The following is a 12,319-nucleotide window of genomic DNA, read 5'->3' as shown; positions in this document are numbered from 1 at the left end:
ATGTATAAGCCCTCAGGACAAAATCAGCTTGGTGGGAAGGGACCTACCAGGAAGGAGCCCAGGCACTCCAGAAACAGAAAAGAGGCTTGTGAGGCTGGAGCTTGGACAGAAATGGTAAAGGTATGATTTGCGATCAGAGGTGTCTATAGGACATCATCTTGTAGGACCTCAAAAGGCAAGATGAGAGTTTGTATTCCTTGTGCAATTAGAAGCCACTAGGGGGTGTGAAGACGGGAATGACCTGATCTAATTTATGTTTTTAAATCTCTCAAAATGATTCTTCTATTTTAAGAAAATAATAAACATATAACATGTATTTAGATGCCGAAAATATTTTATATTTGTTTTAAGATGAACACAGATAGTCAAATTCCCTCTGAAAAGGTTTATAACTTAACAAAATTCAGTACAATTATTTGTACATATTTTAAAATAGTATTCCAGACTTCTCTGAGTATTTGAACTTTTTCAGTAGTCTAAATTTCAGCATCTTATGAATGTTCTCATGCTTTAAAATCTTTACCTATATTCCACAGGATTAAATATACCCACTTTGGTCTCTCTACAAAAGATTGTGAGAAATGGAAGCAGTTTCTTTAAACAGTCATTATGTTAGCTAAAATATTCCTTAAGTACAATCAAGAGAAAAATACTAGACAACTTATGAAGGAATATTCTCTATCATTGAACCTAAAAGAGGCCATGTGAAGATGAAAGACAACTTTTGAAGTCACCATGTACAGTCATTACTATTTCACTATTTTTCAAAAAAAATCAGTCAAAACTGATTTATATTTAATTCTAAACATAAACTGAAAAAAATCCACACATCAAAGTGGAGCAAAATGCCATTGGCAAGATATATAGTAGCCCATTATTTGAAACTCTTTTAATATATCAAGTGTTCACAGAAATTTAACTGACTTTGTACTTCCTATTGAATAACTTATCAAAAAATGGAATGGGGGTGGTAGGATACCTTAGGCAATAAGACTATTAACCATTTTTGCAGAGTAATTTTGTATACATTTTGTTTTGTATGTTATTTACTCAAAATAGTTACGTATTTCTGGATTATGTAGATAACAAGAGGAGGTGTTCCAAGAATAAATTTACAAATTTTGATCATCTCGTAAAATGGTGAATGACAAAAATTTCTTTTCTTTAATTTACTGAATGCATCAGATATTTAAAGAACTATCTAATTTTTATGGCCTTAAGAAATCTAGTTGGAAAATTAATCTTGTCCAAATTAATTTTGACATTATTTTGGCAGATGGATATTTAATAGAAATTATTTATATAATACCATATATGAAAGGTATCATTTAGGGATTTTTTTCTGTTTAAACTTTGAAGAAAATAATATTCAAACCATAATGAAAGTTAGAAATTATTTTTTATAATATTGTAGTTAAATTTGACATATATTTTACCATGGTAGGAGTACAGAACAATTAATTGGAAACTTCAGTCATTTTAGTATAATGAAGTATTCATTTCTATTGAGTCTGTTGCTATTTTCAAGACTCCAGAGAATTTGGTTGCAGGGATTCTCCAGAGACTGCGGTGGTAACTTAGTGCTGGTAAGCAGTTGATGATTACTCTCTGGAAGGCTGCTCTGTGAAGAATTTTGAGGGGGCATCCAGTCCTACTGGATAAGATTGAAATGATCAGGTAGTGATACTTGCAAGGGATGTGTCAAGGAGGAGCTGTGACAGAGGTGCCCCTTAGCTGCCATCCACATTTCCCAAGAGATTTGGCCAACTGCGTAGAATGTCGTCACACATTTGTAACACAAAGCATGCTTCTGTTATATGGCTTGTAGTTCACAGAGGAAACAGTAGCTTTAAAGTGGTTTTGTTTTATTTTGTGTTCATAGTTTACATGTGATAAGACATAAAGCAATTCCATATTCCAGTACTTTTTTCCTTTTTAGACCAGAGTTTTTCAATGTACAGGTCTCAAAATGTGACTGGGACAAAATGAGCATTATTATTTTTTTTTTAACATCTTTATTGGAGTATAATTGTTTTACAATAGTGTGTTAGTTTTCCCTCTACAACAAACTAAATCAGTTATACATACACACATGAGCATTATTTTTTAAAGAGATGACTAGAATAGAGTAGAGTAGAATAGAATAGATCATAGAAATCACATGTGGTAAGAGTAGGGACTGTTTTGTGAAACTTCCTTTTCAGTAGTATGTGTACATGAGCTGATGGTAATGTAAAAATGAATTACTGTGATAATCAGTGGTTTAGATCTTAGCATTTTACTATTTTGAAGAAGCTGTAGTACTTCCTTGGTGGCACAGTGGTTAAGAATCTGCCTGCCAATGCAGGGGACACGGGTTTGAGCCCTGGTCCGGGAAGATCCCACATGCCACGGAGCAACAAAGCACATGCATCACAATGACTGAGCCTGCACTCTAGAGCCCACGAGCCACAACTACTGAGCTCACGTGCCACAACTACTGAAGCCCGTGCGCCTAGAGCCCATGTTCCGCAACAAGAGAACCACCACAATGAGAAGCCCATGCACCGCAACAAAGAGTAGCCCCCGCTTACCGCAACTAGAGGAAGCCCGTGCGCAGCAACGAAGGCCCAGTGCAGCCAAAAATTAACAGGAGAAAAAAGGGGGGAAGCTATAGCAGTGTCTTAAACTGACACTTCCTCTGAAGAATATCTGAGTAATAGACCAGGACACATATCTAGTCCGAAATGTCTCATTTCAATTTTCTGTCCAAAGACCTGGACAAAGTTTCTAGGCTAATATATGGTGGTTGGTATTTGTTATCATGGCATATTCCTTTGGGTTAGTTGTTGATTTGCTTGACCCTCAGAAACTTCCTAGGAGGCTCTGTTCTGTAACAGTCTTATAAAATATGTCAGGTTGCCTAAGAAATAGTAAATTTTGTGATGTAATGCCACTGTTGAGTTTTTTGCATGTTATATCTTATTTTTCCTTCTTTATAATTATGAGCATGGATATTTTACTGTAGGAATTTAATATCCATTTATTTTAGGAATCCATGATTCTAATATCTCCTGAAACTATTGTAGATGGCCATTTTCAATTGCATTCATAGTTAAATCTGATTTGTAGTAAATGATATCTTCTCGCATCTAGTAATTGTAAACTTGTATATATCCTTGATTTCCATCTTTCCTTGCCAGATGATGTTCACCACACTAAATGCTTTTTCCATCCCCCTAAAATATAATATTTATCCACTCATTTATTTATACAGAGGTAATCAAGCAAATGCTTGTTCATGGACAAAGCTGTAATGTCTATCTTTTTGTATTTATTTATTTATTTATTTATTTATTTTTTAGCGGTACGAGGGCCTCTCACTGCTGTGGTCTCTCCCGTCGCGGAGCACAGGCTCCGGACGCGCAGGCCCAGCGGCCACGGCTCACGGGCCCAGCCGCTCCGCGGCACGCGGGATCCTCCCGGACCGGGACACGAACCCGCGTGCCCCGCATCGGCAGGCGGACTCCCAACCACTGCGCCACCAGGGAAGCCCTGTAATGTCTATCTTGAAGATACGTTGTGTGAATAACTCTCTCCCCGTCACCACCTGTCCCCACCAGCACCTGTAATGTGATTTGATAAATTTCAAAATAGCTCCATGTCCCAAAGTACATCCATTACCAAACTTTAAATTATGACTAAAATGTCCAACATTCTCCATTTAATTAGGTTAAGGCATTATAGACAATTGGTCTTTGTTAAGATTGAGATATGTCCTGTCTATTTTATCACCTTTGACACATTTGTTTCAATTAATGGCTTTTACTGTATTGGAGATCATGGCTGTAATGGGATAAGATTTAAGTCACTACATAGAGAACAGACTTGTGGTTGCCAGGGGGAGGAGGATGGGAGAGGGAACGATGGGGAGTTTGGGGTTAGCAGATGCAAACTATTATATACAGGATGGATGAACAAGGTCCTACTGTAGAGCACAGGGAACTATATTCAATATCCTGTGATAAACCATAATGGAAAAGAATATGAAAAAGAATATATGTATAACTGAATTACTTTACAGCAGAAATTAACACAACATTGTAAATCAACTATACTTCAATAAAATTTTTAGAAAAAGATATGTCATTAGCCAGAATGGATCAGAATGAGAATCAGGAAATGTCTTGGCACGTGAAGTGTGCCTTCCATGGCTGAGTGGATGTAGCCCGGGAGGCAGGACAGGAGAAACCTTACAGAAGGGAGGAATCTAAACAGGAAGCTAGTCATGTCATCAGCATAATTTGACCTCTTAGTTCAGATTGTCTCTAGAACTTGCTACTAATGTACAGAACTGCTTTAAAGTGTGTCCTCGGAATCAGCAGCAGCAGCCACAACTTTTTAGAAAGATACATTTTCGGGCCCCATCCCAGATGTACTGAATCAGAATCTTTGAGGAATAGGGCCAGTAATCTATATTTTAGCAACCTCTACGGATGATAAGTCTGAGTACCACAGCAAGAAGAAACATTGACAAACAGACCTCATAATAATAATGGTACTGAAGACAAATATATTTTAAATGTAATTTTGCAGTTTCCTTAGCATTTAGGTAGGTGGATCTCTTGGACTGTTTGTTGTTGAAAAAAATATTGTCACCATTTAGCAAGGCTAAATGAAGCAAATATATAAGATTAAAAGAGAGTGAGGTACATTCAGTAGTGGGTCAAGGAGAAAAATATACTTTTATACATTTGGCCATTGTTTTAGCGGCTTCCATAGGACAATGACTCTATGCTGACGCTAAGAGCTAATTTTATATTTCTTATGTAATTCTAGGAGAGTGTTTGTATTGAAATACGTCTCTTTAATCCAAAAGAGAAAATTATTCACTTAGATGTGCAGTTATCGAGTGCTGCCGTTAGTGGACTCAAGGAACTTGTACTGTTTCCACTAGATTCTCTCAACTGTGTTGTACGGTATTCTCCAGTGACTACAGGCTATAGAGACGAAAGGTATGGTTTGAGTGTGGCATTATACTTATTGCTGATCCTTTGAAATTAACCTTTAAAATTATTTCTTTGCATGGTATAATCATTGAGATTACACTCGCTCATAGTTTTAGCTTTGTTTAATACCATTCATTGGTAAAATGTACTAATTTAGAATTACCATTGTTTTCTTTAATGCAAAGATACTATTTATTAGAATATCAAGTTAAATAATTCCTAAATTGCCCCTTATATACTCTCTTTCACTTCGCTTTTTGTTAACCATATTTTTCTGGGTTGCACCAAATGAAAATTATTCTGTAAGGACTAGGGGTTAAACTTTCAATTTTCATGATAAAAATTCATTTATATCTTATATTCTCAATTAAATGCAAATCACATACACCCATACACACACATATATTAACAGTGCAATGACGAGTGTTCTTATGGCATAATTATGAAAAACTTTGCACTATGTACTCTCACACACACAAACATATAGCCTCTATGCTCACGATTAACTCAGTTTATAGTAAAATAATCAACTTTCTTTGTTTTAACAGTAATATCCAATTTATCTGTTATAGTTTTAAAGACTGTAGTTAGTATTGGTGTGTACAATGCATTCCATTACTCCATGAAAATGTCTTTTGCTAGTTTATATGCTCTTTCAGAGTTAGAATAATTCTTATTTTAATGAATGATGAATAAATATATTTGTGAAATTTTAAAGGCTAAACATTTCTATAATGTGAAGCATGAAAATTAAGACCATAATATATATAAAAGACACTATTTTGCTAGATTACCATTAGAAACGCGGGCTTGTCTCCTCTCTGCATTGTGACTATAGAGGCTTTGTGAACGCAGACTGAATCTTGGATTTTCTTTGTCAGCATACATTAAAAGACACACTTTGGGCTGATACTTACTGACTGCTTTCTCTGTTATCATCACTGGAGCATGTATTTTACATACATACACACCTAAAATTCTCACAGTAACCATAAGTGTTCCCATTTTATAAATGATGAAATTGAAATTCAAAAAGTTAAGTGACTTGTTCAAGGCTGTACAAATGAAAGATGACAGAGCTGGGATACCAGCCTAGTTTTACTTTTAGAGTGTCACACACTCTCTGTCTCCCCAAAGATGAGCACGTCCTGGTGATAAAGGAAGCTCTCCAGAGCTGCATGTCACTTGATAGCCTTCACATGAAAATGCATGCGTGTTCGATTCAACAAACTACATTTGGTTTAACCACAGTTCAAATGCAGGACTTTACTTGTTCTAACTCCTGCAAGATATTTGAATCACCTATGTTTAAGCATTTTTCATTGATTCAACAGGCATTTATTAAACAGATATTAATGATAATACTTCTTCTTGAATACAAAGTGATTTTCTCAGCAAAAATGAAAAAATATTAAATATATCTACAAGAGTAGACTATCACAGAACAATTGTCAAATGTTGTATTTGGAGCCACCTATCTGGGATATTTTTCCTGCCAAATGTATTTTACATACAAACTAAATTGCTGACAAGATTTTGTATATTTCTCTCCACCAGCATTATTTTTCAGCCTGATACAGCTCTAGAGTTCTGGTATTTACTGAAAGTAACTACTGACATACCAAAACCAACCATTATGCCAGAAATACATTGTGATCTTGGAAAGTAAGTTCTATTTAATAGATAAAATTATTTCGTGGAAGAAAAAAAAGTTTATCTAAAAGAATATTGTTATAATGCGTTTAGTATTTTAAAATAAGACATAAATATGTTTTTAGTAATTGATTTTCTTCTCCAGCGAGGTTTGATATTTAAACGACCTTGTGGAAAACTTTTGTGAAAAGAAAAACAAGTCAGGACTTAGTAAGGAGAGGCTTTTATTCAAAATGATTATTGCAAGGGAGGAAAAGGGACTATTGAAATAGTTGGCGGGGTACTATTGCAATTCGGAGGACATTCCCCTCTCAGAAATCCACAAGCTACTCAATATCAAACCGAGCAAGCTTTTTCTTTTATAGGCTAAAGGAGGGGCAAGCAGAAATAAGCAGAATCTTTGGAGGGAAAGCTGGACAAGGAAGGGAAAATGACCGGTGGGGACTGATAGGAATAAGGGTTTTGCCGTGGTCAGTTGATTCCCAAGAGAAGCCCAGAAGGGAGGCACATTCTACTTTTTTGGTGCTTGCTCAGGCTTGGGGACAAGCAGAATTCAGGGGCCTATGGGAAAGATAGAAAGCTGACTAAAGTTTGGTCAAGGCAAAGCAGAGGGTAAGCATTGGGCAATTGAGAATACCTGCTCATTTGGTTAATACCATATGCCCTTGAAATATGACCTTTATATTTAGGTGATTGAGTTCCTAGTACATGTCTGGCGTCAAGTTTGGCGCTGTCGCATAGGGATAATCAAGTCACATTTCCTGCTTCTAAAGAGTACGTGTACCGGTTGGCAGATCAGTGCCTTCTCATTAATGTCTCTCCCTCAGCGCACCAAAAGAATGTTCAGGTCTCCTAGTGCCAGATCTTGAGCCAAAACATCACTGCAAGCAATTTATTAAGAAGGTGTGATCCCAGTAGGAAAAATTAGTAAGAGAACGAGGGAAGCAGAATAAGCAAAGGGAAGAAGCTAAGCAAGGATGTGATTGCAGGTTCAGTCCCAGACTTTATCTGTTCCTGTGGAGAGCTTTGGAGCATAAATCACATCTCAGAGTTTGTCTTGTCTCGATGCCAAGATTCTGGGCTTTTGAACTCCCATACTAGTCAGTATAAGCTTCCTCTGGATGAGCTATAAACTCCCAGGCACTTCTGCTCTAGGGCTGAGGACTTCAGGATCCCAAGGCAATCATCTGAAAGTCTGAGATGGAAGATGAACAGCAAGCATGCGGAAGTTGGGGGATGGGGGCAGGAAACTAGGTGGAGCACTGACAGTGTCTGCTACAAGTTATTTACAAATTTATTTCTAGATTTAAGCTTTTCTTGTTTTAAATATATACCATATATGAAAACTATATATATATATATAAAACTATAAATATATACAATTGTTAATAAATATGTCAGTGTTGTGAAAATATTTGGCTCAACCAATTTTACAGTCATGTTTTTTTCATTCTACCTAAAAGTGCTAGTCTTTTTTTTTTTTTATTTTGCGGTACACGGGCCTCTCACCATTGTGGGCTCTCCCGTCGTGGAGCGCAGGCTCCGGACGTGCAGGCTCAGCGGCCATGGCTCACGGGCCCAGCCGCTCCGCTGCATGTGGGATCTTCCCGGACCGGGGCACGAACCCGTGTCCCCTGCATCGGCAGACAGACTCTCAACCACTGCGCCACCAGGGAAGCCCTTCTTTTAAGTTCTTGTTGTTCTTTACGGTTTTCTAAAACAACTACTTTTTATCTAAATCATACTGTGTATAATTTAAAGTTGCATAATATTAAAAGATGTTTGATAGTTACTGTATTTCTAACCAGTCTTTTGGATCTTTTTCCTCTTCTGAAGTTTGCATGGTCTTTAATTGTACCTAATGTCCTTAAAATTCTTAATGGTATACATTGGTGTGGCTCCATTTTCGTACATTTTTCTGTGTAGTTGGGGTCTCTTTCAATATGGAAACACTGAGATATTGTTTCACACTTGTTAGAATGGCTATAAGTTTGAAATCAGGGTTTCAGCTGGACCATGCTCCCTCTGAAACCCAAAAGGGAGAATCGTTCCTTGGCTCTTCTGGCTTCTGGTGCTTGCCAGCAATCTTTGGTGTTCCTTGAGTTGTAGATGTATCATTCTAATCTCTACCTCCTTTCTCGTATGGCCTTCTCATGTGTCTTCACATCATCTTCTCATAAGGACACCAGTCATGTTGGATTAAGGGCCACCCTACTCCAGTGTGACCACAACCTAACTAATTACATCTGCAATGACCCTGTTTCCAAATAAGGTCACATTCTGAGGTACTGGGCGTTAGAACTTTACTATAACTTTTGGGGGGATGCAGTGCAACCCATAATAGTCATCAAGTTTGTGAAATTATCATTGAACAACTTTACTAGCTTTGTTCTTCCTTCCAGGTTTGTCACTCAGGTAATTCCTTTAGATAATCCTACACACGAAACCTTAGAATTGCAAGCAACAAACAGTAATCCTGATAATTTTGTCCAGGAGATTAACAGATCACCAGTAAGTATAATCAGAAAGCCGAGTAATCTACCACTACTAGAACATTTTCCAATTCTGATTTTTGGACACCATGGAGTATTAGCAATTGAATTATTAATAAAGTTTCAAATGCTAAAATTTTAAAATATAATATATACATTTCCAAGTTTAATTTATCAAGAAAATCAGTATCATATTCATGTAAATTTTTGAAATTATATATGCTAGATTCATGCTCATTTTCACTGAACCCTAAATAAATTGGTTGTGCTTTATTTCTGACCGCTTTGGTAACCAGTTTTTGCAATAGTTTCCCAATAATATGATTTTTTTGTCTGATTTTAATTGGAGTGGTCTTTTTTTTTTTTAAAGAGACAATTGTTTAGAGCAGTTTAGGTTCATAGCAAAATTAAGCCGAAGGTACAGAGATTTCCTATATACATCCTGCCTCAGTCTGCCTCCCACCCTCCCTATCCCACCCCTCTAGGTGGTCACAAAGCACCGAGCTGATATCCCTGCTCTATGCACCTGCTTCCCACTAGCTATCTGTTTTACATTTGGTAGTGTGTATGGGGCACAGAGAATTTGCTTTTCTAAAAAGTTCTCTTGCTGCTGCTGCTGGAGAAGGAGCACACTTTAAGAACACTGATTAAGATACGTACGGTTTGGAGAGTATCTCAAAGGAACATAAATTCAGGGAATATTCTTGGGCAATTGGCTCTGTGGCTCTGAAATTCAGGGTAGAATATTAAGCTAGAAATGAAGACTTGGGGGATCATCTGCACCAAAATGATCACTGAAATTTGGGGAGTATATGGGGGGCGGTCTGTGTATACAGAAAAGTAGAAAACCCCAAACCTCACTGACCCTTGAGTGTAGAGCGGTGAGAAGAGTCCACAGAGGAGACCCACCCTCGCTCTTGCGTCTCCCCAACTGTCAATGTCCCCACCAAAGTGGTGCATTTCAGGAATATGATTTGACTCAATGGTTATTCCATGTGTCCAGGTCCCAGGACGCCAGTTCTTTTTAGCTTTTCCTTAGTTTCTGCCCATAACCCCCTCCCCACAGACATTGCTGACAGCTCTGCCCCTTTCTCTTTTTCTCTACCTCGTTTTCTCATTCCTTCATTCCTGGCAGAGACTAGAGCCAGTCAATGGGCCTCAATCACTTTATCTTCCCCCAAGTAGCAAAACAAGATCTGAAGGTTCAACATCCCTGTCTGTATTTCCAAAGCATACGATACCAAATATGTATAGTGAATGCCAAAACCCTGCTTTCAAGTAAACTTCAAAATGATAATTGCAATAGATTATTTTCCTCAGAGGACCTCACAGTAAATCATGGTATTTAGAAAAAGGCTTTTATGATTTGCTGTTTGATGATTGTTTACCGAAATCTACAATGTGATTTCTTTATTTATATTTTAATACCTGTCTCTTGTCACTCACTGGTTGCCAACTAATATGATATGAAATTAGTTCTTAACTGCCATGATGTGTCAAATCAGATATCGCTAAGTATTACATTGCTAAAATTGGTGTATATAGTGTAATCTTAGAAAAATTATTTTTAAATATACATGTATGTTTGTATTACTTAACACCATATTTTCCATAAATTAAACAGAATATGATGTTCAGGCTATAGTTTACATTTAACAGAAATTACTCATTAGTGGTGTTTTCATATGCTTCGTATCACTACTTTTACAGAGAATGTAAACTGTGGTCCAAGGGAAAACAAATGCATTGTATTACAGATGCCATCTTAATGTTGCATAATGAGAAAGATGGTCTCGGCTTTAACATTTCCAACCACGGTTTTCTAGTCCATTCATTCTTTCGTACAGTTATCAAATATTATTGACCACAGAATATGCAATTAATTTAATATTTGGAAACAACTCAAAAATAAATTTACAGGTGAGAAAAATACTATTATATGTTATAGAACAAATAGGAACATACATTAATGGTAATGATAATAAATGGAAAGTATATTATATATATGTATATACTTTAAATAGATATGTATATATAACTTTATTCCTGGTTTTGTTGTGTAATATTCATGTTTATATAGGTAAGGATTTTTAAATAGTGATGATTACCTGTAAATGCTTCAATAAGTAAGCATAGATTGATTATCAAGGCAAATAATGATATTAAAAATTTACTGTCCTCCATCTATATATTATGAGAAATTTCAAAAAGATACAGAAGTGGAAAGAATAATATAATGCACAAACTTATACCGTCTATCTTTGTTCTTATAGTAACAATTTGTTACATTTTTTCCTCTCTTTTCTCTCTTACATTTCTTACTATTCAATTTAAAGGTAAATTGTAGATGCTGTTTTAACAGTAAATACTTTAGATTATATTTCTTAAGAGCATATTAGTCTCCTCCATCATCTAATATCCTGTCCAAATTTCAGTTTACCTAACTGTCACAAGAATATCTTTCCCTCTTGAACTAGGATCTAGTGTAAGCTCAAACATGGGAATTGGTACTCCTGATGACACTTGCTTATAATAAAATGTTTTTAAGTTTCAAAAGCTGATGTGTTTAACATATTATTTATATATCCCATTACACTAAACCAGTAGGTTTGCTACAGTTAAATTCCATCCAACCGTGTTTATCTTTTTTTTCCTTGAAACAAGGGCAGATGCATTTTTCAGTAAATTTTAGGTGGAAATAAAGGAATTGAGTTATTTCTTGGTTGTATACACTACCTCAGTTTTCACCACATGCCTCTGACATGTATTTATAGAAAAGGAATTTGAGGCCAGAGGGGCTAAAATATTTAAACCACATGATTAGTCAGTGGTAGAACTAGAGTTAAAAATCTAAGTTAATATAGTATTATACATTTTTCTGATGAAATGGATGATTTATTTTATATATATGGGGGGAGGGAGAGAAATATTTTTGTCACATTTGCTAAATTGAAAGAACATATGAACTGCAACTTTTCTGTCTTTTTTTCCTTTGCTAAAGTTAATTCTGATATTAATTTGAACTCCTTAAGTGTGCATTAACTGATAATGTCAAAACTTATTATTAACTTATCAGATAATGAAGTATCAGAGGGACACCCAGCCTGAGATTAAAAATATTTGCTGTAGATAAACCACATGTATAATAAGGAGGTAACTCTGTTCTCAAATTAAGTTTGTATTTTT

At 36.1% G+C, this 12,319-nt stretch overlaps 1 protein-coding gene across 1 annotated transcript in view; it reads left to right on the top strand.

Annotated features, from left to right (window-relative positions):
* Positions 1-5,579, top strand: part of CFAP47 (cilia and flagella associated protein 47) — a 41,493-nt gene extending 35,914 nt beyond the window's left edge. The window contains 2 exon segments of the mRNA XM_067023179.1: positions 4,819-4,994; positions 5,561-5,579. Coding sequence (XP_066879280.1) covers positions 4,819-4,994; positions 5,561-5,579 — 195 coding nt within the window.
* Positions 5,580-12,319: the final 6,740 nt, after the last annotated feature.

Source organism: Kogia breviceps, chromosome X, assembly GCF_026419965.1.
Source record: "Kogia breviceps isolate mKogBre1 chromosome X, mKogBre1 haplotype 1, whole genome shotgun sequence".
Taxonomy (NCBI): Eukaryota; Metazoa; Chordata; class Mammalia; order Artiodactyla; family Physeteridae; genus Kogia; species Kogia breviceps.
Note: the sequence above shows the minus strand (reverse complement) of the source record. Positions and strands in the feature narration are given on the sequence as shown.